The 23,936-nt window shown below is 48.2% G+C and overlaps 1 protein-coding gene and 2 long non-coding RNA genes across 3 annotated transcripts; 1 reads left to right on the top strand and 2 right to left on the bottom strand.

Annotated features, from left to right (window-relative positions):
• Positions 1-1,726: 1,726 nt before the first annotated feature.
• On the bottom strand, positions 1,727-2,831 carry LOC127348326 (uncharacterized). The gene is made up of 2 exons (XR_007879740.1): positions 2,424-2,831; positions 1,727-2,081 (listed from the first exon to the last, which is right to left on the bottom strand). It is a non-coding gene; the product is annotated as an uncharacterized lncRNA (long non-coding RNA).
• Positions 2,832-15,408: 12,577 nt separating this feature from the next.
• On the top strand, positions 15,409-17,475 carry LOC127292270 (uncharacterized). Its single transcript, XR_007845074.2, has 5 exons — positions 15,409-15,454; positions 15,952-16,017; positions 16,130-16,434; positions 16,627-16,873; positions 17,103-17,475. It is a non-coding gene; the product is annotated as an uncharacterized lncRNA (long non-coding RNA).
• A 4,349-nt stretch (positions 17,476-21,824) lies between these two features.
• LOC127348325 (uncharacterized) lies at positions 21,825-23,697 on the bottom strand. Its single transcript, XM_051374386.2, has 4 exons — positions 23,439-23,697; positions 23,129-23,356; positions 22,466-22,600; positions 21,825-22,046 (listed from the first exon to the last, which is right to left on the bottom strand). The coding sequence occupies exons 1-3, from the start codon at positions 23,658-23,660 to the stop codon at positions 22,472-22,474; spliced, it is 579 nt and encodes a 192-aa protein (XP_051230346.1). The 5' UTR covers positions 23,661-23,697; the 3' UTR covers positions 21,825-22,046; positions 22,466-22,471.
• Between the last annotated feature and the right edge of the window lie 239 nt (positions 23,698-23,936).

The following is a 23,936-nucleotide window of genomic DNA, read 5'->3' as shown; positions in this document are numbered from 1 at the left end:
ATAATTGTCTTGCCGTCTTTAGAATTTTGATCACCAAGATTTAATCCCGGCAACGGTGATGAGCCGATGGCAACGGCTGGAATATGATGATGTTTTAAGCTCGTCGCGATGGAATAATATTATAGGCTAGAATGTGAATTTTAATTGTCGGTTTTCATGTTAGCAGGATTGAAGAATTAATGCGCGTTCAAGTTGGGCAAGTCTTTTCCATTTGGCGTGCATTTACGAGTTGTGACACACCATCCGTTCAAATGACTAAAACGTATATTTTCTTTTTAAAGTGAAGCTAAGTAAAGTTTGATCAAACATATATAAGAAAATAATACTTCGTCTTTTCAAGTTGGGCAAGTCATTTACGAGTTGTGACACACCGGCCATCCGTTCAAATGGTTCAGGGCGCGGCTCTTCTGCAGTTCTACTACTACTGTACCGGAATCTGCCGTCAAATTGAATCGAACGGGCCTCCGTCTATCCCTCCGTGCACACCTAACTGGAAACAAACATGGCGCCAAATATGTATCTGCTGATTCTGCTTATAGCAGGACGTGCACGGGTAGCACAGACAACAGTATTGTTGCTTGCTGACCTTACAGGGTCGCCGTCGGCAGAAACCGTCGATGAGGACGATGTCTCCGGCTGGCCGGCCAGCCCGGTACTTGCTCGCCTGTAGTGTTTAGGGCATCTTCAGGAGGATGACCTATTGTTTCTTGGGCCATCTGAATTCAGGGGAGTACGCAGCATGGTGTTTGGGTGGGCCAAATTTTTTTTTTAAATTAGTTAGTCATTTATGCAATATTTTTATCACATATGACAGTGAAAAAAAAAGAAAATTAGTAAGATGTGTCCATTCTAGGGCAATTTTGTGCGTCCGCCACTGTCTGAATTGGTCGGACTTGCAGCGCAACCTACGGTGGACTACGTTGCGGCAACAACATCGAGGAAGGAGGGAGTTAAGAGGCATGGTTGGGTAAAACCGAACAAAGGGCTGATCAAGCTAAATACTGATGCAACGTTTGATATAGATACACATACAGGAGCCACAGGAGCTATATTGCGTGACTCCAAAGGGTTCTTCGTTGGAGCGAGTAATCATGTTATTACTAAGGCTGATAGCGTTGATACAGCAGAAGCTCTAGCAGTGCAGCATGGCCTCCAACTAGCACTACATATGGGTTGTAATCGGATTGTCGTCAACTCAGATAGCATGACTATTATGGACGCTCTAAATGGCAATGCCCAGTTCCTAGGACCAGCAGCTGCAATTTTAAATGAGTGTGTAAAATTAGCTAGAGAGTTTGTAGTAGTAACCTTTCACCACTGCCCGAGAGAGTCCAACGAGGCAGCTGATGTACTAGCTAGGCAAGCCAGCCGATCCAATTTGGGTTCCTGGTTAGATGATCCTCCCAGTTTCCTTATGCCTAGGGCTTGTAACAGATATGACTATGTTTGAATAATAAAGGTTATTACTCTGTCAAAAAAAAGGTAACGGTGGACTTATCCTGAAATGGAATCTTGCGGAAACACCCGTTCTTAATCAAAAATCACATGAGCAAGTTTTTGTCTTTTGTCTACCCAGGAGGAAATTACAGAAGGCTATCTGTTTTTTCTGGCAATTATGTTTTAACGTAAAAAGGCACAACTGTTCGTCGCTGATACCCCTGATCTGGTTCGCACACACACTGACGTGACTCTCAAGTGACGATTCTGGCACATTTGCACCAACATATTGCACCTCAACTTTTTTTATTTATTCAAGGAAAATCTGTTTCTGAAGCACATTACCGTTTACACATCTCAGCCAAGTCAAACAATGCCGCTGACGAACAATGCACAAAAAACATACATAGATGCACAACCTACGTCTAGAATTACAAAGCCCATCTCTTCGTATCTCTCTCATTTCTGCTCTATATGCTCTCTGGATCATCTTCTTTTCTTGCTTCATTAACACTACTACCAGCTTTTCAGCTGCTGAGCTTTCTTCTCCAACATAATATATCTTTTTTTCCCTTCTCTAAGATCACCCTGGCATCCTTCTTCTTCACATTCTGTTCACAGAAATTTTACCCACTGTGTAAATTCTGCAGCAAATAAGAGCATATAACATTCAGATCACAGCATTCTGAAACACACTAAGCATAAAAAGTTGCTATTGAGATGCCCGCAGAGGCTGCGCTGAAGGTATGATTTCTTAATGCACTGAGATATACCTATAAACAAATACTGCATGCTGCTCCTACTAGTGGATTTATACCTTAATTGGAAGGGGTTTATGGCATTGCTTCTGTTTTATTCATCTTAATGAACAGAAAACAGATTGTTTGACATGACGGAAACAATAGTATTGAACATTGTATTCTAATGAAAGAATATATGGAATTGATCTTATTTTACACTTGATATTGATTTACATGTGTAAATACGTATGAGACCAGTCACCTCTCCACATATGAAGAATCTCCAAAGAAGCATGACCACGAGTGCTCGTTGGGGTCTGCTGCACATGAAATCCATTCTAACGCATACAAACACATAATTCACATTCAGACTAGAAACACTGAAAATCAGATTCCATTCAAATTCAGACTAGCTCTGAAAATCACTAAACAACATAGTTAAATTCCTCACCTTTGTATTCCCCTCACCAATGGATTGACGTTGACGCCGCCGCTGCTGGAGCTTCCCCTGCAGCCACCTCTCCTACCAACCGATGTGAAGCCCGCGAGAGAAACATCCATCATTCTCTACATCCCTCTGGTCTCCATGCTTTGAGCTGAGAGGAACATCCATCATTCTCCACTTCCTGTCATGTTTCCTTCAACAGCAATAAGATCATGATCATGGTGTGAATTAATAGCAAGAGCTTGGCATTGTGTCAACTACTAGAAGCAACACAGCAGCATAGCAAACAATAAGGCTCATCAGAAATTCAGCTCTCACGGAGAGAGCAGCGGACGACAATACAAATCCACAGCAGGATCCATCAGCAGTTCACCTTGCTCGGACGGTAGGGACCTCACCTCGGGGTGGGAGTCGAGGACAGAGCTCGGGGCAGCAGCCGACAAGCAGCAGCAACAGGATGGGAGGCGCCGCTCGATCTCCCAGTCGCGGGCGGAGGAGGATCTCTTCGCCGGTGAGGCTTGGACGGGGAGGAGCTCAGACAGGGCGGTCAACCCGGCAGAGAGGCCCGGTCGTCGCTGCTAGAGTTTCAGGTGCAGCCACCAAAATGCTCAACCACCCCTCGGCCGCACCTAAGGCTGGTGCCAACGCGGGCTGGAGGAGGGGCGGTACCGCCCGCGTCGGGGCGAGAGGGAGGCGAGAGGCGGGCGAGATGGCAGCACGGGGCGGTGGATCCACCGCCGGGCGGTAGCGCCCGCTACCGCCCGGCTGCGGCCCGCACTGGGGGCGAGAGGGGGGCGAGAGCGCGGGCGAGAGGGAGGGGGTAACGGCTAGCTGACGTGGCGCGATCTGATTCGTCCACGTCAGCTAGCCGTTGGGGTAGCCGTTGCTACCTCAAAAAATTCGAAAAAAAGCCAAAAACCCCAAAATTTCATCCCCACCCCCTATAAATACCCCCCATATGGTTTCACTCACTCCACACCCATTTCATCTCATTCATCTCCTCCACTCTCTCAAATCTTCTACACCATGTCTGGTTGGACTCCAGATATGACCTCGTTCACGGATATGGTGGAAAAAGAGCTTGGTCTGGAAGATGATGACGACGAGGAGGAGGAGGAGGAAGAGGATTAGAATTTATTTTTTATTTATTATCTCTACAACTTAAAAGACTAAAGTGGTTCCTTATTCTGCCATCCACAATACGTTTGGTCGTCCCACCTACCTCCGTCCATCGATGGCTAAACGCAAACAACCCCTACGTGAACATGGGCCGCGCCTGCGGGCCATCTCATTTATGCTCTATACGGAAGGAGGAAACCCTCCCGCAATCGCAGCTCCGCTCGCACGTAGATCTTCCGCCTGCCGCCGCAGTTGAGAACCGCTCCGCTCGCCCGAAGATCCTCTCCTCGCTGACCTCCGCCCATCTCTCTATCCCTTGTGGTCGGCAACAATATCCACCGCAGACAACCCGCAGGGGCCCAACACCTCCCCATCGCCACGCCCTAATGTCAAGACCCCAACTTCCCGGCTTCCTTCCTGCCCGGCGACCAGCCTCGGGGGCCAGATTGACGACCGCGGGGGGCAGGTCAAAGGGCGAAGACATCTTCATCAAGCAGTCTGTCGTTGCCTATTCGACGGTACCTCGGAGGAGGGATCCTCACGAGGGGGAGAAGAAGTAGGGGCCATAGGGCGGAGTGCACACGGGACGGTGGTACGCGATTTACCCAGCTTCGGAACACCTGCACGATGACAGGGCCTACTGCTGCTTGTCTGGAATTATCTGGGCGCTTTCGCGTTGTTACAATGAGTTGTGGTTGTCTCGCTTCTAGCTCGAGATCTCCCCTCAGGGCTCCCGGGATCCGGCTTATATAGGCGCACGGATCTAGGGTTTACATGGAGAGTCCTAGCCGGATTACAGGTTGCCTAACTACGGTACAATGTCTTGCCGTGTACGTCAAGGATCTGCCTTCCATCTACGTCGTACTGGATTCGGGTTCCTTATGGGCCTCCACGGGTCCGGCTTCCTTCATGGGCCTTCACGGATCTGACTCTTGGCATAGACCTCTTCGGATCCGGGTACCTCTGTAGGTCGGTTCGGATCCGGGTACCTCTGTAAGGTGGTTCGGATCCGGCTACCTTCCTAGGGCGGTTAGGATCCGGGTACCTCTGTAGGGCGGTTCGGATCCGGCTACCTTTGCAGAGCGGTTCGGATCCGGCTACCTTCGTAGGGCGGTTCGGATCCGGCTCCTTGTTCCTGGGTTGGACATCTTCCATCTTGATCAACAACAACTGGGCTGTCCGGTGGGCCATATGCTACCACCACCATCTGTGGGCCACCCAGGCTTGCCGGAATCGGACCATGTCGATGGTATACCTATGAAGTATATCCACAACAGTAGCCCCCGGAGTTCTCCAAGATTCACCGTTCTTCCATCCAGCTCAACTTGCGCATGTATCTTCATCCTTTGGCTGGAACGAATAATAGAGAATCTTGAAGGACTCCAAACTTCATATCTCCAACCAAGTATTGGTCGGAAACTTCATGATCCAATGGTCAGATTCTTCGAAGACACCATCCAACGTAATCTTCGGTATGGATCCGACTAGCCAAATGTAGGTTCGGATCTGACTAGCCAAAATATAGGTGTGGATCCGACTACCCAAAATATAGGTGCGGATCCAACTAACAAAAAATTAGGTGCGGATCCGGCTACCGAAAATTAGGTGCGGATCCGGCTACCAAAAAACTAGGTGCGGATCCGGCTACCAAAAAGTTAAGGTGCGGATCCGACTACCAAAAATTAGGTGCGGATCCGGCTACCAAAAAATTAGGTGCGGATCCGACTAGTTAGCCAGATTTTTGCCATCTTTGAAATTTTCTTGACATAACCATATGTATGTAGCCCCCGAGCATTGAGTCGGCTTGCTCCAAGGAGACTCGATGCTCAGAAACTTAGCCCCCAAGCGTCAAGGTGGAAATTTTTCGGTTAGTTGCTCCAAAGAGAACTTCATCGATGGAGCTCTTAGAGTAGCTTTATCTTTATATGTGACCAAGGAATAGTATAAATCCCAAGCATCTAGGCGGAAATTTCCAGCACTAATACTCGAAAGGAAACACACTTTTCACTTAAGATCAAAATCGCAGCCCCCGAGGGTTGGTTCCGGCTAAGCATAGCGGAATCAAGACTCAAGTTGCTTTTCCAGCTGTGCATGCTACGGATCCGCCTAACCTTATCTCATATGGATCCGACTAGCTTCCCCTGGGCTTCTTGCGATTGCTAGGTCTGCTTGAAAACACCTTAGTTCGAGGACCGTTGAAGGTCCAAGCATCATGTACCTGTGTTGACTGCCAAAACCCACCGGCGGGCAGCGGCCTGTCAACACAGTGTAGAGCCGGGAAGAGCCTAGAGCTGCGGCTGGCTGAGACCCCTCCGAGCGACGGCCCGCAATGCTCTTCTGGTCACACGCGGCGATGCGAAGTGCAAGGGCGTGCCACCTGACCTATACCTGGTCAGGAAGGTGATGGGGATGCCTCGCTTAGTTCCTGCATGGCATACACGTAAACATTAAATACGAGCCTCGATCGGCTCTCAGGTTATCCTGTGGATCGGCTCAAAGAGCCGATCCACCCATGATTCATACGGGGTGCACGAATACTTGGTGATCCTGCTTGATCAAGATATAGCTAATGAGATCTACGACGATTTAGGGTTTTCACCGCATAATCGGATCATCCTACTCCAGGTTGGGCCTCGCGGCCACGCACGGTGCTCATAAGCCGATCCTAAACAAGGCCTAAAAACCAACATGGCGTTGATCCTCGGAACATCCTGTTTAGGACTTGCGAACGCCACCCTACGTGCCGCTGGATCCTCCCCCCCTTTGTAAGGCCTAACTATTGCAGATATTAAACTAATCCTTGCAGAACAAGGAGCAATCGTAACGGATCAGATCTACTAGATGATGAACAAGCAGGGTGCCGCCCCCACACCTGAGATAGGCGTGAGGGCGGCTAGACATGCAAGGGCTGCACTACGTAAGCATGTTATACGAAGAGCTATGCTAACCCTAACACATCTATGATAACTACGTTGCTCGCCATCAAAGACGCTTCAGTACGAGCAACGCATGATCAACGTGGAGCTTGTGCTGCCTAGATCGCAAGATGCGATCTAGGCAGCATGTCGCTTACCTGATTGAAACCCTCGAGATGAAGGAGTTGGCGATGCGTCGAGATTGGTTTGTTTTGGGTTGAACGTGAGTTGTTGTTTATTCCATAAACCCTAGATACATATTTATAGTCCAGGGGACTTTCTAATTCGGACGTGCACCTAACCGTGCACGAGTAAAACTCTAACTTTCAATCTAAGATGCGATCTACTATATTACAGATACATGGGCAATTCAGCCCAACTTCGTGTATAAGGCCAATTCTTGTTCTTCCTTCCATGTATATCTTCAAGTCAATCTAAATCGTGGCAAACCAGTGACTCGGTCAAATTCTGGTGATAACACATGCCCCCCTGGTTTTGGAAATAACATTTCCAAAATCATTGTGCTTTCCTTTCGAGGGGTCATGTCGTGGCAGATCAGAGCCATTTGCAGCATCCGTCATTATTATGCCCTGTCCTCTCAGCTTCTCTGCAAAATTTGACAGCTCTGACATTACCCCTTCGGAAACTGTAATGGCAGTAATTCCCACCAGGTTTCTCATTATTCAACCGTGCCGACTGGTTAGTTATCTTTATCCCCTTCCTCTGTTCCAGCCATCGGCACCCCCAAAAAACCCTTCTGCGCACCATGTCTTCTTCTTCCTCTGCCTCGTCGGGACTTTCCTTCGAGTCCTCTTCTCCCGAGCCGATGCCAGCACCGAGCCCACAAGAGGTCCATGCGGCCAACATCCGCCGCGCCATTGAGGCCGGGGAGGAGTCAGACCATGACTTCTCCATCTGGTCCGAGGACGACCAGTCCTCGACGGACGGGGAGAGCGACCTCCGCTTCCTTGCCAACGGGGAATCGGAGGAGGAGAGCGATGACGATCGCTTTTCCTGGGATGACTTTACCTCCTCCGAGGTGAAGGAGGAGGAAGAGGAGGAGGAGGATGACGACGACAGCCCCTCCGACGAGCCGCCGGCCAAGCGCCATTGCCCCTGGCCAGGGAATCTCAGTGATTACGATAGCGACGACAACGACGACGACGTGGAGGACGAGGACAACGAAGGTCCTGCCGGCGGCCGCTACAGCAGCGACGACGAGCCCGCCGGGAGCAGCGCCGACAGCGCTGACGACGGTGACGACGAGGGCAGTGACGGCCCGTAGAATAGGACCTCTAGAATAAGATCAGCAACAGTAGACGGGGCAATGTATCCCCTTAGTACTCCCTTTTGAGAGCAATCAGCTCTTCTATGTAAGAAATCTAGTTTATCAATGAAGAACTTTTCCCCAATTTGATTTCGCCGATTTCTTCGGAGTTTAATTGAGCCGATTCCCTCTTCTGCTGACCCCGCCGATCGTTACTTAGCCAATGCCCAACGAGCCGATGACAACGCACCGGTATCTCAATGTCCCATCCCTTTGAGCTCTGGCGGACAACTAGGCGGACGACGTTCTCACGAGAGCCCCAGAACCACTGCCGACACGACTTGCTCCTGAAGTCGATACCACTGGGTTTTCAGCCCGATGAAATTTCAATCGGCTTCTTAAGAACGGAAGTTTTGCGTCATCAGTTGCCCCCCGAGCCTCTATCAAGGCGAGCATATTAGTGGACTAACCAAATGTGTCGCTATCGGTTCCCAAGTCATGATGCGGACCCAGCCGATTTCAGCAAAATCGGCTCTTCAGAGCAGAGAACCTTCAGGGTGAGCTGCCCCCCGAGCTTCTTCAGTCTACTTTTCGCGCCGTGCAGGTCAGATCGGCTCCTTCCCTGTGGTGGATCTGATGCATCCCATCCTTAACTGAGGAGCTCTTCCATTAGAATCTCTCTTCGTGACTCACTTCCTGCTCCATTGACCCTTTCTGCTCATAACAGCTGTTCCTCTTGAGTCGATGGCCACGTATCTGCATCGGCTAAACCTTTTGTTTTTTTTTTTATTTGGCCGATTTTTTAGAATGAATCGGCCCCCGATATTCCACTGCACGCATGTCTGCACATGTTTATCTGCATATGTCCATCTGACTATATGCCCCCCGAGCCGAATCTGCTAAATGACTGCAGATATCGGCTTTCATGGTTAGTCAGGGCACTGCACTTGCACATCGGCTTCGCAAAGATTCATGCCGACTTTCATCTGCCGACGTGGCCGCTGCCCAGTAGATCGTTGCTGACCACAAACAGAATATGTGCAGAAGATAACTTTGGCCGATTGCTGGAATCGGCCTCCACATTGCTTGTTCGATGAAGGTTTTGTAATGTCCCTCCATAAATTTTTTGGGGCCGATCACAAAGATCAGCCTCCCCCGGTTTGCTCATTGGTTTAATCTTGCTACTCGGTTAGACTGGATAAAACCAACCCAACCTCTGACTTGATGCGCCTGCTGTCGTCCACCTTGAGTGCATCGTATAATCGTGGAGCGCTAAGCTCTGTCGGCAAGACGAGCACCATGTTTGTGCCAGCCGATGTTTCATCATCGGCTTTCTTTTGCTTGGGACGCCACTCCATTCTCCGTGGACGACCCTCTTCATCCAGGGCTCGCTGAACCTTTGCAGCCAGATCAGGTCGTGCCTTCCTTAGCGTGTGCAAGTATAACCTTTCGGCTTCCTCCAGGCCGCGCAACCGCTGAACCCTGCGTTTTTGTGAACGGCTGAGTCCGTCAGGGCACCACCTTGGACGGTGGTACCTGTCTTCTTCTCCTTCTAGTCCCTCGTCTTCGGAATCCTCAAGATCTGCCCAACGAGGTGACTCAGCACGTTTGCTCTGTGGCGGGAGAGGCCCTAAGCGCTTGAACACAGACACGTTGGCTGCCTCCTTCTTCTTCTGGTTGCATTCTGGGCAATTGCCGATTGTGGGCAATCGGCTCATTCCTGAATCCTAGCAGTGTCTGAAGAAAGGGCAGTCCCAGTGTCTGGCGTTGTCATCTTGCTCCCTTGATGTGTCCGTGGCACGGCGCTCGTGCTCCTCCTCATCGCGATCCCGCCGACGATGTCTTCTGGCTTCTCTAGCCAGACGATCTCCTTCATCATCATAGTTGGACCGTCGGCGTTGGTCATACTGACTCACATATTTGTTGAGGAGGTGATCAGAGAGAGGTCGTTGATATCTCATATTCTTCACTTCTCCCTCTGTGACGTAGCGCTTGCCATCATGATGGAGCCGATCGCGTGGAGCGGCCTCCTCTGTATCCTTGCTATGAGAGCAGCTGCCCTCATCTCCATCTTTGCCAGAGTGGTTCCCAGGTCCTACCATGTTGATGCTGAACGTGGGACCTGGCTGGCAACCCTCAGGGTAGGTGACTTCCACCATGTTAACGGCGGGGAAGGGTTGGGTGTCGACCTTCATGGCGTACTGGTTGAAAATTAAACGCCCCTTCTCTATCGCCGCTTGGATGTGCTGACGCCACACCCTGCAGTCGTTGGTGGCATGGGAGAGCGAGTTGTGGAATTTGCAGTACGGCTTTCCGTTTAGCTCTTGCGCCGTGGGGAACTTGAGACCTTCAGGAATCGTCAACTGTTTCTCCTTGAGCAGGAGGTCGAAGATTTGTTCAGTCTTGGTCACGTCAAAATCAAATCCCACAGGCGGCCCTGGTGGCTTTACCCATTTGCAGGACACGGGGGTTCCTCCCCGAGTCCACTCAGCCACTGCTACTTCTTGGTCTCCCGCAGGAACTTCGTCTTCCTCTGCATCGACCAGGACTACTGCACGCTTGAACTTGTCTTGGTACAGGTCCGGGTGGCGCTGTTCATATGCTGATAGTTTCTGAACCATATGCGCCAGCGAGGGATAATCTGCTTGGGAGGCCATGTCCTTGAGCTGTGTTGCAAGGCCAGCTACTGCCAACTCGACTGCTTCCTTTTCAGTTATACGAACCGAATAACATCGGTTCCTAAGATTCCTGAAGCGCTGGGTGTACTCTGTCACCGTTTCTCCGCGCTTCTGACGTAGTTGTGCTAGATCGGCAATGCTAGACTCGGAAGCTTCTGAATGGTATTGCGTATGGAATTGTTCTTCCAATTGCTTCCAAGACTGGATGGAGTTTGCTGGCAAAGAGGTATACCATCCAAAAGCCGATCCCGTGAGGGACTGTGAAAAGAGCCTCACGCGTAGCAGATCCGACATCGAAGCCGGTCCTAGTTGCGCCAAATATCGGCCGACGTGCTCGATGGAGCTGGAGCCATCTGATCCACCGAATTTGGAGAAGTCGGGGAGCCGATATTTAGGTGGCAGCGGGATCATCTCGTACTCGTCGGGTACGGCTTGGAATAGCCGATTGCCCTTCTTTTCGGCACCATGCCGAACTGGTCTCTCGCATGGTACTGATCTGATCCATTTGTGCTGGCTGCAGGAGTTGCACTACGAAGATTCGCCGGGGTGGCGTACTTAGCCAGCAATGTTTGCTTTTCCAGCTCGAGCCAACCGCAGGAGCCGGGCTCGGAGTTTCGTCGGGGTGGCATACTTAGTTAGCCACGTCTGCTTTTCAAGCTCTGTCGCTGACGTCCCTCCTGTCTTCGCCGGAGTCCCTGATGTTGTGGCCTGGTTTGAGAGTGCCCAGTTGCCACAATCTGGCACATACGTGCACGCGTATCCTTGAGGGATCTCCTTGGGCGCCTCAGCCAAGAACTGGTAGTCACTAGGGTCACCACCAATCTTGTAGACGACGAATGCCGGTGTAGCCGGCACTTCCGCTGGTGCTGCCAACGCATATGGCAGCGGTGGACGGGACTGGAGCGGCAACTCTCCTTGATGCGTCCCGAGAGCTGGTCCTGACGGCGAGTACTGGTGGCTCATGATCTCCTGGATCACGCGCAGAGCGAGACGCTCCAACACGTTGACCAAGTTTTCAGAGTGGCGGTGTAGTGAGTGAGCCACCAAGTAGTTGATCTCCTGCCGTAGGCCCCTGGTGCGTTCCTCCGACGGGGCAGAGAGATCTATCCCATCGAGTGCACCTTGCGATGAGAATCCCTTCCATCTGATGCCATGGGAACGGGTTCTGCGAAAGAGCCGATGAGGTCGGCTTCGAGGGTGACCTTGATCTCGTCGTATCTCTTCTTGAGCTCGTCAGGCAGCTCCTCGTAGGTGACTGGCGTGCCGTCCGCCGCCATCTCAGATGTAGATGGCGATGTGGTTGATGTAGACGATTGTCCCACCGGGCGTGCCAGAATGTGTTGACTGCCAAAACCCACCGGCGGGCAGCGGCCTGTCAACACAGTGTAGAGCCGGGAAGAGCCTAGAGCTGCGGCTGGCTGAGACCCCTCCGAGCGACGGCCCGCAATGCTCTTCTGGTCACACGCGGCGATGCGAAGTGCAAGGGCGTGCCACCTGACCTATACCTGGTCAGGAAGGTGATGGGGATGCCTCGCTTAGTTCCTGCATGGCATACACGTAAACATTAAATACGAGCCTCGATCGGCTCTCAGGTTATCCTGTGGATCGGCTCAAAGAGCCGATCCACCCATGATTCGTACGGGGTGCACGAATACTTGGTGATCCTGCTTGATCAAGATATAGCTAATGAGATCTACGACGATTTAGGGTTTTCACCGCATAATCGGATCATCCTACTCCAGGTTGGGCCTCGCGGCCACGCACGGTGCTCATAAGCCGATCCTAAACAAGGCCTAAAAACCAACATGGCGTTGATCCTCGGAACATCCTGTTTAGGACTTGCGAACGCCACCCTACGTGCCGCTGGATCCTCCCCCCCTTTGTAAGGCCTAACTATTGCAGATATTAAACTAATCCTTGCAGAACAAGGAGCAATCGTAACGGATCAGATCTACTAGATGATGAACAAGCAGGGTGCCGCCCCCACACCTGAGATAGGCGTGAGGGCGGCTAGACATGCAAGGGCTGCACTACGTAAGCATGTTATACGAAGAGCTATGCTAACCCTAACACATCTATGATAACTACGTTGCTCGCCATCAAAGACGCTTCAGTACGAGCAACGCATGAACAACGTGGAGCTTGTGCTGCCTAGATCGCAAGATGCGATCTAGGCAGCATGTCGCTTACCTGATTGAAACCCTCGAGATGAAGGAGTTGGCGATGCGCCGAGATTGGTTTGTTTTGGGTTGAACGTGAGTTGTTGTTTATTCCATAAACCCTAGATACATATTTATAGTCCAGGGGACTTTCTAATTCGGACGTGCACCTAACCGTGCACGAGTAAAACTCTAACTTTCAATCTAAGATGCGATCTACTATATTACAGATACATGGGCAATTCAGCCCAACTTCGTGTATAAGGCCAATTCTTGTTCTTCCTTCCACGTATATCTTCAAGTCAATCTCAATCGTGGCCCACCTCTGACTCGGTCAAATTCTGGTGATAACAACCTGATATATAAACACAAAAAGACATATTTGTATTAAATTGTTTCTTTGATCATGTTCAACGAACAAATGTAAGGCGGAACAAAAACGGCCTTTGAACAAATGTTTTGAAGCTGAAACTATGCAGCGGTTGAACAACATAAAACTGTCAAGGCGGAAAAACACTCGTCTATCTTGAACAGTTGATGCAATTTATATATTTTAAGCAAGTGCTGGTTTATCCGTTCTTCTGGTTTATATGCTTGACTTTTCGCAAGACGGCAAAGTTTAAACATAGAACATCTGCTGAGGCGATAGCGCTTAATAGCGAAACAATCAAGAACCTCAGAAACAGAGGCCGGCTTTAAGTACCGAAATGTCACTACTAAGGAATCCACATATAAACAACAGAAAACGTGTAGGCCAGAAAACTCAAGCTAACGCCCGAAGACGGAAATTTTGCAGCGTACTGGAGCCTTAAGCGGCAAAAACGGTACAAAGTTTTTCACGAGCGCGAGGCAAATCGTGGGAAAGATATGACCAATAGTGAAAGCGGTAAAAGACTCAGGATATGAGTGAACCAATCTTAATCTCATGATCATAAAATATTAAAATATTAAATATAAATAGGACTTAGCTGTTTGGAGCGGAGTCAACGTCGGTCGTGGCGGTTTTTCTTCGGCGTTCCGTCGAGCCGGTGCGAGATTGATTGTCGCAGTGGTCCTGTCAGTGCGGATCCACCTACCAAAATTTAGGTGTGGATCCGACTTCCAAAAATTTAGGTGCGGATTCACCTACCAAAATTTTGGTATGGATCCGGCTACAAAAATATAGATGCGGATCCGACTAGCAAAAACGTAGGCACAGATCCGGCAACCAAAAATATAGGTGCGGATCCGGCTACCAAAAACGTAGGCGCGGATCCGGCTACCAAAAATATAGGTGCGGATCCGACTACCAAAAACGTAGGCGCGGATCCGGCTACCAAAAATATAGGTGCGGATCCGACTACCAAAAACGTAGGCGCGGATCCGGCTACTAAAACCAGAATTTGAAATTTCCAAGTCTAAGGCGGATTCTTCCGTGGAAAGCTCCAGCGACTCGGATCGGATCTTTGCAGCTGCGTCCTGCTCGGCGGCGGTCGTAGCTACATTACTTACCAGTGCGTTTCCGTCGAAATCAATGGTCTCGCAGATGAAGATGTGGAACCCGCCCGGTTCCGGCCTCCAGACGCCAGAGGCCCCACGGTGGGCGCCAACTGTCGTTGCCTATTCGACGGTACCTCGGAGGAGGGATCCTCACGAGGGGGAGAAGAAGTAGGGGCCATAGGGCGGAGTGCACACGGGACGGTGGTACGCGATTTACCCAGCTTCGGAACACCTGCACGATGACAGGGCCTACTGCTGCTTGTCTGGAATTATCTGGGCGCTTTCGCGTTGTTACAATGAGTTGTGGTTGTCTCGCTTCTAGCTCGAGATCTCCCCTCAGGGCTCCCGGGATCCGGCTTATATAGGCGCACGGATCTAGGGTTTACATGGAGAGTCCTAGCCGGATTACAGGTTGCCTAACTACGGTACAATGTCTTGCCGTGTACGTCAAGGATCTGCCTTCCATCTACGTCGTACTGGATCCGGGTTCCTTATGGGCCTCCACGGGTCCGGCTTCCTTCATGGGCCTTCACGGATCTGACTCCTGGCATAGACCTCTTCGGATCCGGGTACCTCTGTAGGTCGGTTCGGATCCGGGTACCTCTGTAAGGCGGTTCGGATCCGGCTACCTTCCTAGGGCGGTTAGGATCCGGGTACCTCTGTAGGGCGTTTCGGATCCGGCTACCTTCGCAGGGCGGTTCGGATCCGGCTACCTTCGTAGGGCGGTTCGGATCCGGCTCCTTGTTCCTGGGTTGGACATCTTCCATCTTGATCAACAACAACTGGGCTGCCCGGTGGGCCATATGCTACCACCACCATCTGTGGGCCACCCGGGCTTGCCGGAATCGGACCATGTCGATGGTATACCTATGAAGTATATCCACAACACAGTCCTTCGGAGTCTTCTTCTCCGCCTTGCGCTCCCGCACCACTTCCTCCTCCAGCTCAGTCGGAGGTCAGCGAGGAGAGGATCGGCCGATGCTCCATCAAGCCCTCCATGGCCACAACAAAAACGCATGTTGGCAGCCATGGGCCACACGTCATTGGAACTGGGCAAATCCACACTTTCTTTGCTAGCTAAATGTCCTATTTCACCTGTAAGCATGTTTGTTTTCCACGATATCCCGATTCTGATTTGTGGCTACTGAATTTTTATGCACAATATGATGGATTCACCGCATTGGAGTCCATATGTGAGGGTTGTATCTACGTCAGGTAGCTATTACTTATACATTACCTGATAGATGATACTTATTTTCTGTAGAATGAATCGGTTTATTCATGCTTAATAAAGTTTCTCTGCAGTAACATACTTGTTTAATCCCTACTATTGGTGAAACAAAACAACTTTGACTGCCAGATATTTCTGATTGAAACCATTTTGTTTTTCTTTGCGCACATATACTTATTTCCAATTATCTCAGCATCATGATAACTTTATCATTGTATTTACTGGATTTTAGGACTGTCACTAAGTATCATGGCCACATCACAAAATTTCATGAAAGGAGGCAGTTGTCGCTCCTATCCTAACATACATAAATAGTATTTTTTTTTCCAGTTTGTTTGTTTGTCTTGCGTGCTTCCTTTCTAACTAGAACTAGAATGTCAGCTAAACTATTTACGTGGAAGGTTTATAATGCTTATCCTATACAACTGCAATCAGACCAATCCTATCATCCATGTTTCCTAATACTCGTTTCTTTCCTTAGGCCATCGCGCAGGTCCGTGCACGTGGCGTGCTCCAAGTAGTGCCGATGTCATCCTCAATCTGCTTCGTAAGTCCCAAACACCCTTCTGCCCTCAATCCTATGGTTCCTAGGTATACAATCTATTTTCTTCGTTGTTTGCAGAATTGTTGATATTTGGTCTTGTTTGATTTACTTTCAGGGGACAGATATACCAACCTGATGGAGAAGTGTGCGAAGGGGCGTGCACCAAGGTTTGATGGCTTGAAGAAGTACACAGCGGATTGTGCGGACTAGTGTCATTCGTATAATGAGCTCAATGAGATGATTGCCGGTGTTGGCCTCTAAGTGCTGATGAGATCTCCTGTTGGTGCTCATCAGTGGTTGAGGTCGATCCATCCCAGGAGACTGAGCTTCAGTATGTTCCCACGGAAAGAGAGCAAGGGCTTCAAATTTGATCATGTTTTTGGCTGGGCTGATGATCAAAGTATTTACTATTCCTACTTGGTACATACCCGTACTTCTGTTTCAAAATATGATATGTTATGAAGGCCCATAGTGTGCACAGGGCTACAAATATGTACTGTTAAATTAATAATCCGATTGAGTGAATGGCATATGCATTCATTTCCTGAATATATTTTTAGATATGATTGTATTGTTGAAGGATGCTGATCATAATGTGCCATATTCTAATAGTTTCTTTCAGAGGCTGTATTTGCCGAGAGCCTGTCAGTCGTGAGGTTAGTGATGGAAGGTTTCAATGTATGCATCTTTACACATGGGCAAATGGGATCAAGGAAAACCTTCACTATGGAAGGTGTTCCGAAGAATAGGGTTGATAATTGCAGGGCTCTCCGAGAAATGTTCAGCATATCTAAGCCTCTGAGGAGAGAAGCTCATCTGTTGCATGCACATTTTGTGTCAGTATTAATGAAAAAATCAGGTACCTTCTCGATGACAAGTGTGAACAGTAAATCAAAAAGGCATATCTTCTGCATTTCTTGTTTATTCTGACATTATAGTAAATTACGGGGTATAGTGTCTTGTCGCATCTGAAGATTAGACATAATAAAGCTAAGTGCTGAGGGGGCACAAGAGTTATGTTATTAAACTTGTAATGACATTATTTCAGCATTGGGATAATGATATCTGCACTTTTGTCATACTTGCAGCTTGATTAGGGTCACTGTTACGAGTGCATTTGGTGACTAGGAAAAGGAACAAAAGCAATGGTTGGTTGATCTTGCTGGATAGCAGATTTGATTTTGTCATTACTGCTCTGTCTGATATTCCTGCCAATGTATGCTTGTTTCAAATGATTTCTCTTTTATGTTTTGCCTTGATGATGTTCCACTTAGCGTGAAAAAATGGCCACCTCAGATTGATAGATGTATGTCAAGGTATCTAATCTACTTGATTGCTCGGTTCTAGATTGGTTGTTATTACAATTTGGTTCTTATGCTTTGATTGATGAGGTTTCAACTATCAAAAATCATGCCCATCTATGTCAGTTAAGGTGGAACTGATTTTTTTGTTTTGTTTATAATACTCCGTTGTATATTCAAACTGGTCCTTTAAGGTGCGACATGTCATTCTTTAATTCAGGACAATTTTACCGAGTTAATTAAAATCTTCTTTTTCCATGAAAAGTTGTACCGTGACAAAAATGTGTATGAAAATGAATTCTCGGTCTTTTGACATAACTTAAGATTCTTTGATACTGTTCCACCCCTTTCTAAATCTCTATACTCGAGATGAGCTTTTTCCAGAATTCATTAACAGGTTGTATTTCTTCTTCTTTTTTTTCGAGAAAACACAAGAGATTTTGCGTTTCATTTCATTGAACAGGAAGAAGACATCGGGGTACAACCTCCAGAAAGAGGGACACACACGCACACATGACCGTCCTCACCAAGCGACTACAACTTGGTAAGGAGGTGCCCTCTACAGACCGTGAAGACAGAGACATTAGGCCTCGCCAAGCATAGCCTCCAACCAAGAATGGCGAGGCAACGGGGCTCGGGGCAGCAGGGCACTGACACCACCGTTGCAAGAAGCCTCCGGGAACGTTTCATCTCCATGACTGCCTAGGCCAACGTAACTCACACCCATTATGCCTAGGAGTCGGCAGGTGAGAGGCAGGGCTTCGGCAGAACTGGTGTAGAAATGTCGTTGAAGGGCTCGCATTGGCAGATGTAGCGCTCCATACATCCACCCCCTGTGTGGCACACTACTCGGAGACGCATCGTCAACCTCCACAAGCTGCATCTGGTACTCCACTCGCAGCCAAGGCAGCGCCTTCAAGAAGGGAGCAACGCTGAGACGCCGCCGCTGCCCGGTCCGACAGGCCAGACCTGGAGTTTCCCCTGGTGCTCGAGGAGGAGGTCCGATCAGAGTCATGCCAACGCCTCCAAGGAGGTGACGGCGCCCTCAGGTGCCGCCGTGGACAGCGCATACCAGAATAGACGAAGCAGGCCACCAGAGAAGATCTTCACGCAGGGGGGAAGCCTAGGAACTTGTCTTTGCAGGAGGGGGCACCGATCACGTGCAGCGCCAACACCCACCGCCGGAGCGCGTCGAGCAGGCGAGTGCCTGCACCACGCCGCCGCGGACACTGGTCGTCGCCGCAAAGGCCCGCAGCTTCCGCCGCCGGGATTCACCGGGGCATAGCAGAGTCGTCGCCGCTGCTCGCATGCTTGCACTCTGGGCGACCTCGACCAGCGACGGACGGGAGGAGGGAGATAGCGGGAGGGGCAGGCAGCAGGTCCCGCCGCCAACGATGTCGCATGGACGCGTCGTGGCCGCGGCCCGCCTGGCCCAGGTCAGGCCCAGATCGGGCCCGGGAGTCGCCATTAGCAGGCACGCCGCCACCGCCACCAGTCGGCGCGCCGCGTAGCATCCTGGTGCCGCACCGCCGCACTGAAGCTCCTATACCACGCCACCCCCACGCGACCCGCGCGACAAAGCTCCATCAGGGTGCGCCACGCACGCAGCCCGCCTCCTTCGGCGGCAGCGGCCAGGGAGGGAGGAGATCGGGGGTGGTTTTCTAGGGTTTGGCCGTCGCCTCCGGAGTCGCCCGCGCGAGCGACCCGGGAGGCAGTTTCGGTTCTCGTTGTATTTCTTCTAAAAATGTTAGTTTTAGCAGATGATAGAAAAGGCGTCAGTTTAAAAAAGAAGATATATTTCTGGGGTGCAAAAATATTGAATATGTGATAGATCGAAAGTGCAAATAGCTGATTTCTTAAGTGGTTTCTTTACTGTGGTGTCTATGCTAAATGGAAGTTCATGGATTGTTTCTTACATACTAAGTTATATGCAAGGAACAAAAAAAATTGAATGATCTTATATGGATATATAATGATGAGTTTTGATTCTCAATTGAGGATTTGGTTTTATCATGGTATTTTCCACACACAAAATATCACCAACAGTTGAGGAATTCATGGTCAGAACAGCATGCATGTATCTCTTTGTTTTCCATTGTGTTACCAAAACAGTGGTTCCATTATGTATACAAATCCAGCTACTTGCCTATTTTTTCTCCCTTGATGACATACAAACCCTCATCAAGTCTGATGGCTACCTAATTTTGATGTTAACAACTAGATCTGGACCTATATATTCAGTTAATGTCTATAATGCATCTGCGGCATATTCCTGAATGTCAATGTTATTTCTCAGAAAATTCAACATGTGCGCTAATTCTTATACGTGAATTTCATGGTTAATAGATGTTAACTGGAAATAGCAATAGTGATGGTGATCAGACAAAAAAGAAACAACGAGAGAAGAGAACTAAGCGAAGATAATTAAGTATGGAAATAGGACCTTTTGTAGAGTTCTAAGTTATACATATGTCGCTCAGTCCGTGCTTCCTCCGAACTGTAGATAGGGAATATGAGACGCATGAGGAGCACATGCTTTTAATTACGTGGTTTCTAATTTAGAATATTGAATTCTTCGTCTATCCTTCTACTATTTCGTTTTGGGTGGAAACCATATGCACGGCGTATTTGACTCAAAACTGTACTGCAGGATTTGAACCTTTAGTATAATGTAAAACTAGCGTTTGGACAAATCTATGGAGTTTTCTGGCTGATAGTATCCATAATAGCAGGAAAAGGAAAAAAAATGTTACATGTGTTTTTTTCTAGACATGTATATATTTTTGTGCTCTAAAATGGCTACTAAGAAAGGCTTCTTCAAGATGAGCCATAGAAATTCAGAAGAAATTTGAATATGGTGCAACTTGCAAGTCATGCGTTTTAAGAGAAGCATATTATTTCAGCACATACACTTAAGATGTGCATTTTTTATGCTATTTGAATTGACCACATGAGTTGAATTGGCTTTGTTGCAATACTGCAATATAATTATATTTGAGGCCATTTAATGGGTTGAATAATGTTGTGAAATTGTAGGATGAGCAACAAGATTGGGCTCAAAAGGATGCAGTAGTGCCAACAGTTGCTGACTGATGGTCCCAAATTACGTGTTGTGAAAGCACATAAGGCCTCTTCCTCTTTTCTTGATTTTCGCTCGGATTTTTTGGCGGCATGGCCAAACGGCCTATACTTCCCTATGAAAATGTTTCCTTAACATACATATTAGCTTATTCATCTTGGTGCAAAGATGTTAAAACTTTGAAATATCACACATGAGTTTAGACTTGGAAAGATTACTATTGCAAGCAGAACGCAAGATATATAAGACTCAGTTCTCGTGCTATTGGAAAGATTACTATTTGAAGACCCGTAGCAACGCACGGGCATTTGTACTAGTGTAATTTTTAAAATTTATTATGCAATTTTATTAATTATTATGTAATCGGTAACATTTTGAGTTGAATAAAATAATTTTCTTGCATTCTTTTGAATGTCTAAAAAAAATCGAGTGAAATAACTTAATCTGAAAAAGAAATGGTGATGTGGAGGAGAGATAAGTGAGAGCTGGCACTATAGCCCGTGCACTGGCACCGTGGGGTGAGAGTGAGGGTAAAAGCTGACGTGGCGAGGCTATAGGCAGTGATGCATTGGCACCAGCCTAATCGCCACTACCACCCGCTCGGCCGCTCCCACTCTGCCAGTGAAGACCATCGCCGCCGCCGGACCTAGGGTTAGCCCTCAAAGCTAAACGATTTGGGGATATTTTTCTTTTAATCGAACATACAGACTTCGTAGTAATTCACTACAGGAAAATCTGACATTGCCGTGTGCCAAATGAACACGGCAAAGAGGCCCCGGAACACGGCAAAGGCTTTGCCGTGTGTTAACACACGGCAAAATTTACACGGCATAGTTCCCTACGGCAAAGAGCACTTTGCCGTGCTCTTTCAACATGCGCACGGCAAAGACCTTTGCCGTGTGTTTTTCGTGCTGCACGGCAGTGAAAAGTAACTTAACGGGTCGCGGTAGAGCTGACGGCGCTTCGACTTTGCCGTGTACCAAAGCACGACCCACGGCAAAGATATAAACTTTTACCGTGCGTCCTCAAGGTTGGAGCACGGCAAGGCTGAGATGGTTTGCCGTGTGTTCTTCAGTTTGGAGCACGGCAAAGTGGAGAGGGTTTGCCGTGTGTCCTGCAGTTTGGAGCACGGCAAATCCGCAATTGTTTGCCGTGTGTTCTTCAGTTCGGAACACGGCAAAGCTTGATACTTTGCTGTGTGTTGTTGCCTATGCGCACGGTAAAGTTCCTGTCTGGGTCCCCAGACTGCACAGAACCTTGCCACCTGTCCACTTTGCTGTGTTCAGGCACACGGCAAAGACCATTTTGCATCTTTGCCGTGCATGCACACACGGCAAAGGCCTATCTGTTTTTCCATTTTTAGCTTATTTCTCTTTGATCCATACATTTCAAATACAAATAAACAGTAATAACCCAATAGACAAGCTCCATAATATGCATATAGTCCATAACATACATATAATCCATAGTCCATAACACAAAATCCTTCGCAACATATAGTTTATAACACAAATACGAAAGCAACATAATACAAGTCCATAGAAACATAGAGTCGAAACATATAGTTTCTAACACAAGTTAACATAGAGACCATCAAGGGAAGCTCCACATGTAGACCACAACGGCGAAGATAAGCGTCCTTCATGCATATCCTACACGTTTGCAAGCAATATGGTAAGTTTAAGCAAATACAAAAAAAAATGTACAAGATATATGGTCAAGTTCCAAAATGCACATGAGAGTAATTTAAGTGGCTAACATGAAACGAGAACATTCTACAAGTGGCTCACGTGAGAGTAATTCAAAATCGAAAGTTCAATCTCTATGTCTACACTTTTACAAGTATAACGAAGCAAAATGGTCATGTTCAAGCTCTATGTCTAAATTTTCACAAGTACTATGAAGCAATATGGACAAGTTCCAATTCTATGTATAAATTGGCAAGCAACAAGGACAAGTAAATTCGATGGCATGCAATTGTACAAGTGACTCCCACGAGAGTAAATTCGAATTACAAGTTCTAGTCTTGTGTCTAAGTAACATGTTCTAGTCTTATGGTAGGAGAACTAACCTGGAGTCACAGCTTCCTAGCCACATTCTGATTGCTCAAGACATGTGAACCCGCCATAGGAGGCACCGGTGGGGTTCCCTCCTGATTGCCCAACCCACCAAGCGGCATATTGTTGGAGCCAGACGAAGGTGGTGCCTACAATATGGAAAATTGTGAGCATTACACAACAAGCACTAGACAGAGATTGGCACAGATGCCTCGGTTTGTAGTGTATATATTCAGTTGGGGAAAACAGGGAAGCTTTTGTTCCTTTTTCTTCATGCTACTTATTTACACTACATTCGCTAGATAGATACAATTGCACACATACTGATTCATCTTCTAGTCAATTTTCAGTTTCAGGTTATCTTAGCAAATTCAGTAATATAACTGTACTACACTACAGGCTATTATTCACTACAGGCTATTATTCACTGAAGTAGTACACTACTGTACAATATTTTCAGTTTCAATTTACACTACAGGCTATTATTCAGTTTCAATTTCAATTTACACTACTGTAGCAAATTCAGTTTCAATTTACACTACAGGCTATTATTCACTGAAGTAGTACACTACTGTACAATATTTTCAGATGCACAAGAACGCAATATGCAAATGACCTGATGCTGTACCATCACAACTAATGAATGGAGAAACACTTATTCTGCAAAGACAACTTACCCACGGGAAAGTGAAAGGAGGAGGAGCAAGAGGAGGAAGAGTCACGCCACCCGGCTGCATAGCAAGCATGCGCATGTGTTCCTGCTGCTGGCTCATTTGTTGTGTCATCCACTCCATCATCTTCTGTTGTTGTGCCAGTTGTTGCTGCTGCAACATCATCTGCTCCTCCATTCGCTGGGCTCTTGCCTCTGCCTCCTCTCGCAGTTTGTTCTGCTCCTCCACCTGAGCCTACATTTGTGCTCGCAATGTCATGAATGTTGGAATGGAAAACTTGTAATGAAATGTAGATGACCAAGGATGACGGACATACCTGGATTCTTTGCATAGCTACACTCGAAGGCGTGGGGCGGGTCTCTATTTGAGGATCGGAGCTCGTCCTGCCACGACGGAGCTGGCGGATAGATGGAACGGTCGCGGGATGGATGCAACCGTCACCAATCCATAAGCGACCATTCCTCTTGCCCTGTCCCGCTAGCACGGCAACCTCGGGGTCAAAGGGAACACTGAGAGGGTCCACATCTGTGCCACGCATCTCCCCCAACTTCTTGCAGTACTTCGTATACCGGAGCTCAGATCCGGGTTAGGGTTAGGATTCAGGGGTAGGGATAGGGTTTAGGGTCAAGGTTAGGATTTAGGGTTAGGTATAGGTTTAGGGTTCAGGGTTAGGGTTTATGACACAGGTTTTTGCAGCTCCCATGTCAGCAAGTGTAGTTAATGGTTTAGGGTCTAGGGGTTTAGGGCTCGAAGCCTCCCCAGTTTAGGGTTTAGGGGAGCTAATTTTGCACCTTTACACCTTCCACCACACTTT

The sequence above is a fragment of the Lolium perenne genome, chromosome 4, assembly GCF_019359855.2.
Source record: "Lolium perenne isolate Kyuss_39 chromosome 4, Kyuss_2.0, whole genome shotgun sequence".
NCBI classification, from domain to species: domain Eukaryota; kingdom Viridiplantae; phylum Streptophyta; class Magnoliopsida; order Poales; family Poaceae; genus Lolium; species Lolium perenne.
This window is presented reverse-complemented; position numbering and strand designations above follow the sequence as displayed.

Bases quoted from the DNA above. Each gene is read 5' to 3' on its own strand.
- LOC127348325 (XM_051374386.2), bottom strand. From the start codon at position 23,660: ATGCGTGGCACAGATGTGGACCCTCTCAGTGTTCCCTTTGACCCCGAG. The intron at 23,357-23,438 runs GTATGTCCGTCA...GCACAAATGTAG, and splicing joins TAGCTATGCAAAGAATCCAG to GCTCAGGTGGAGGAGCAGAA. The intron at 22,601-23,128 runs GTAAGTTGTCTT...TCCATATTGTAG, and splicing joins CTCCTTTCACTTTCCCGTGG to GCACCACCTTCGTCTGGCTC.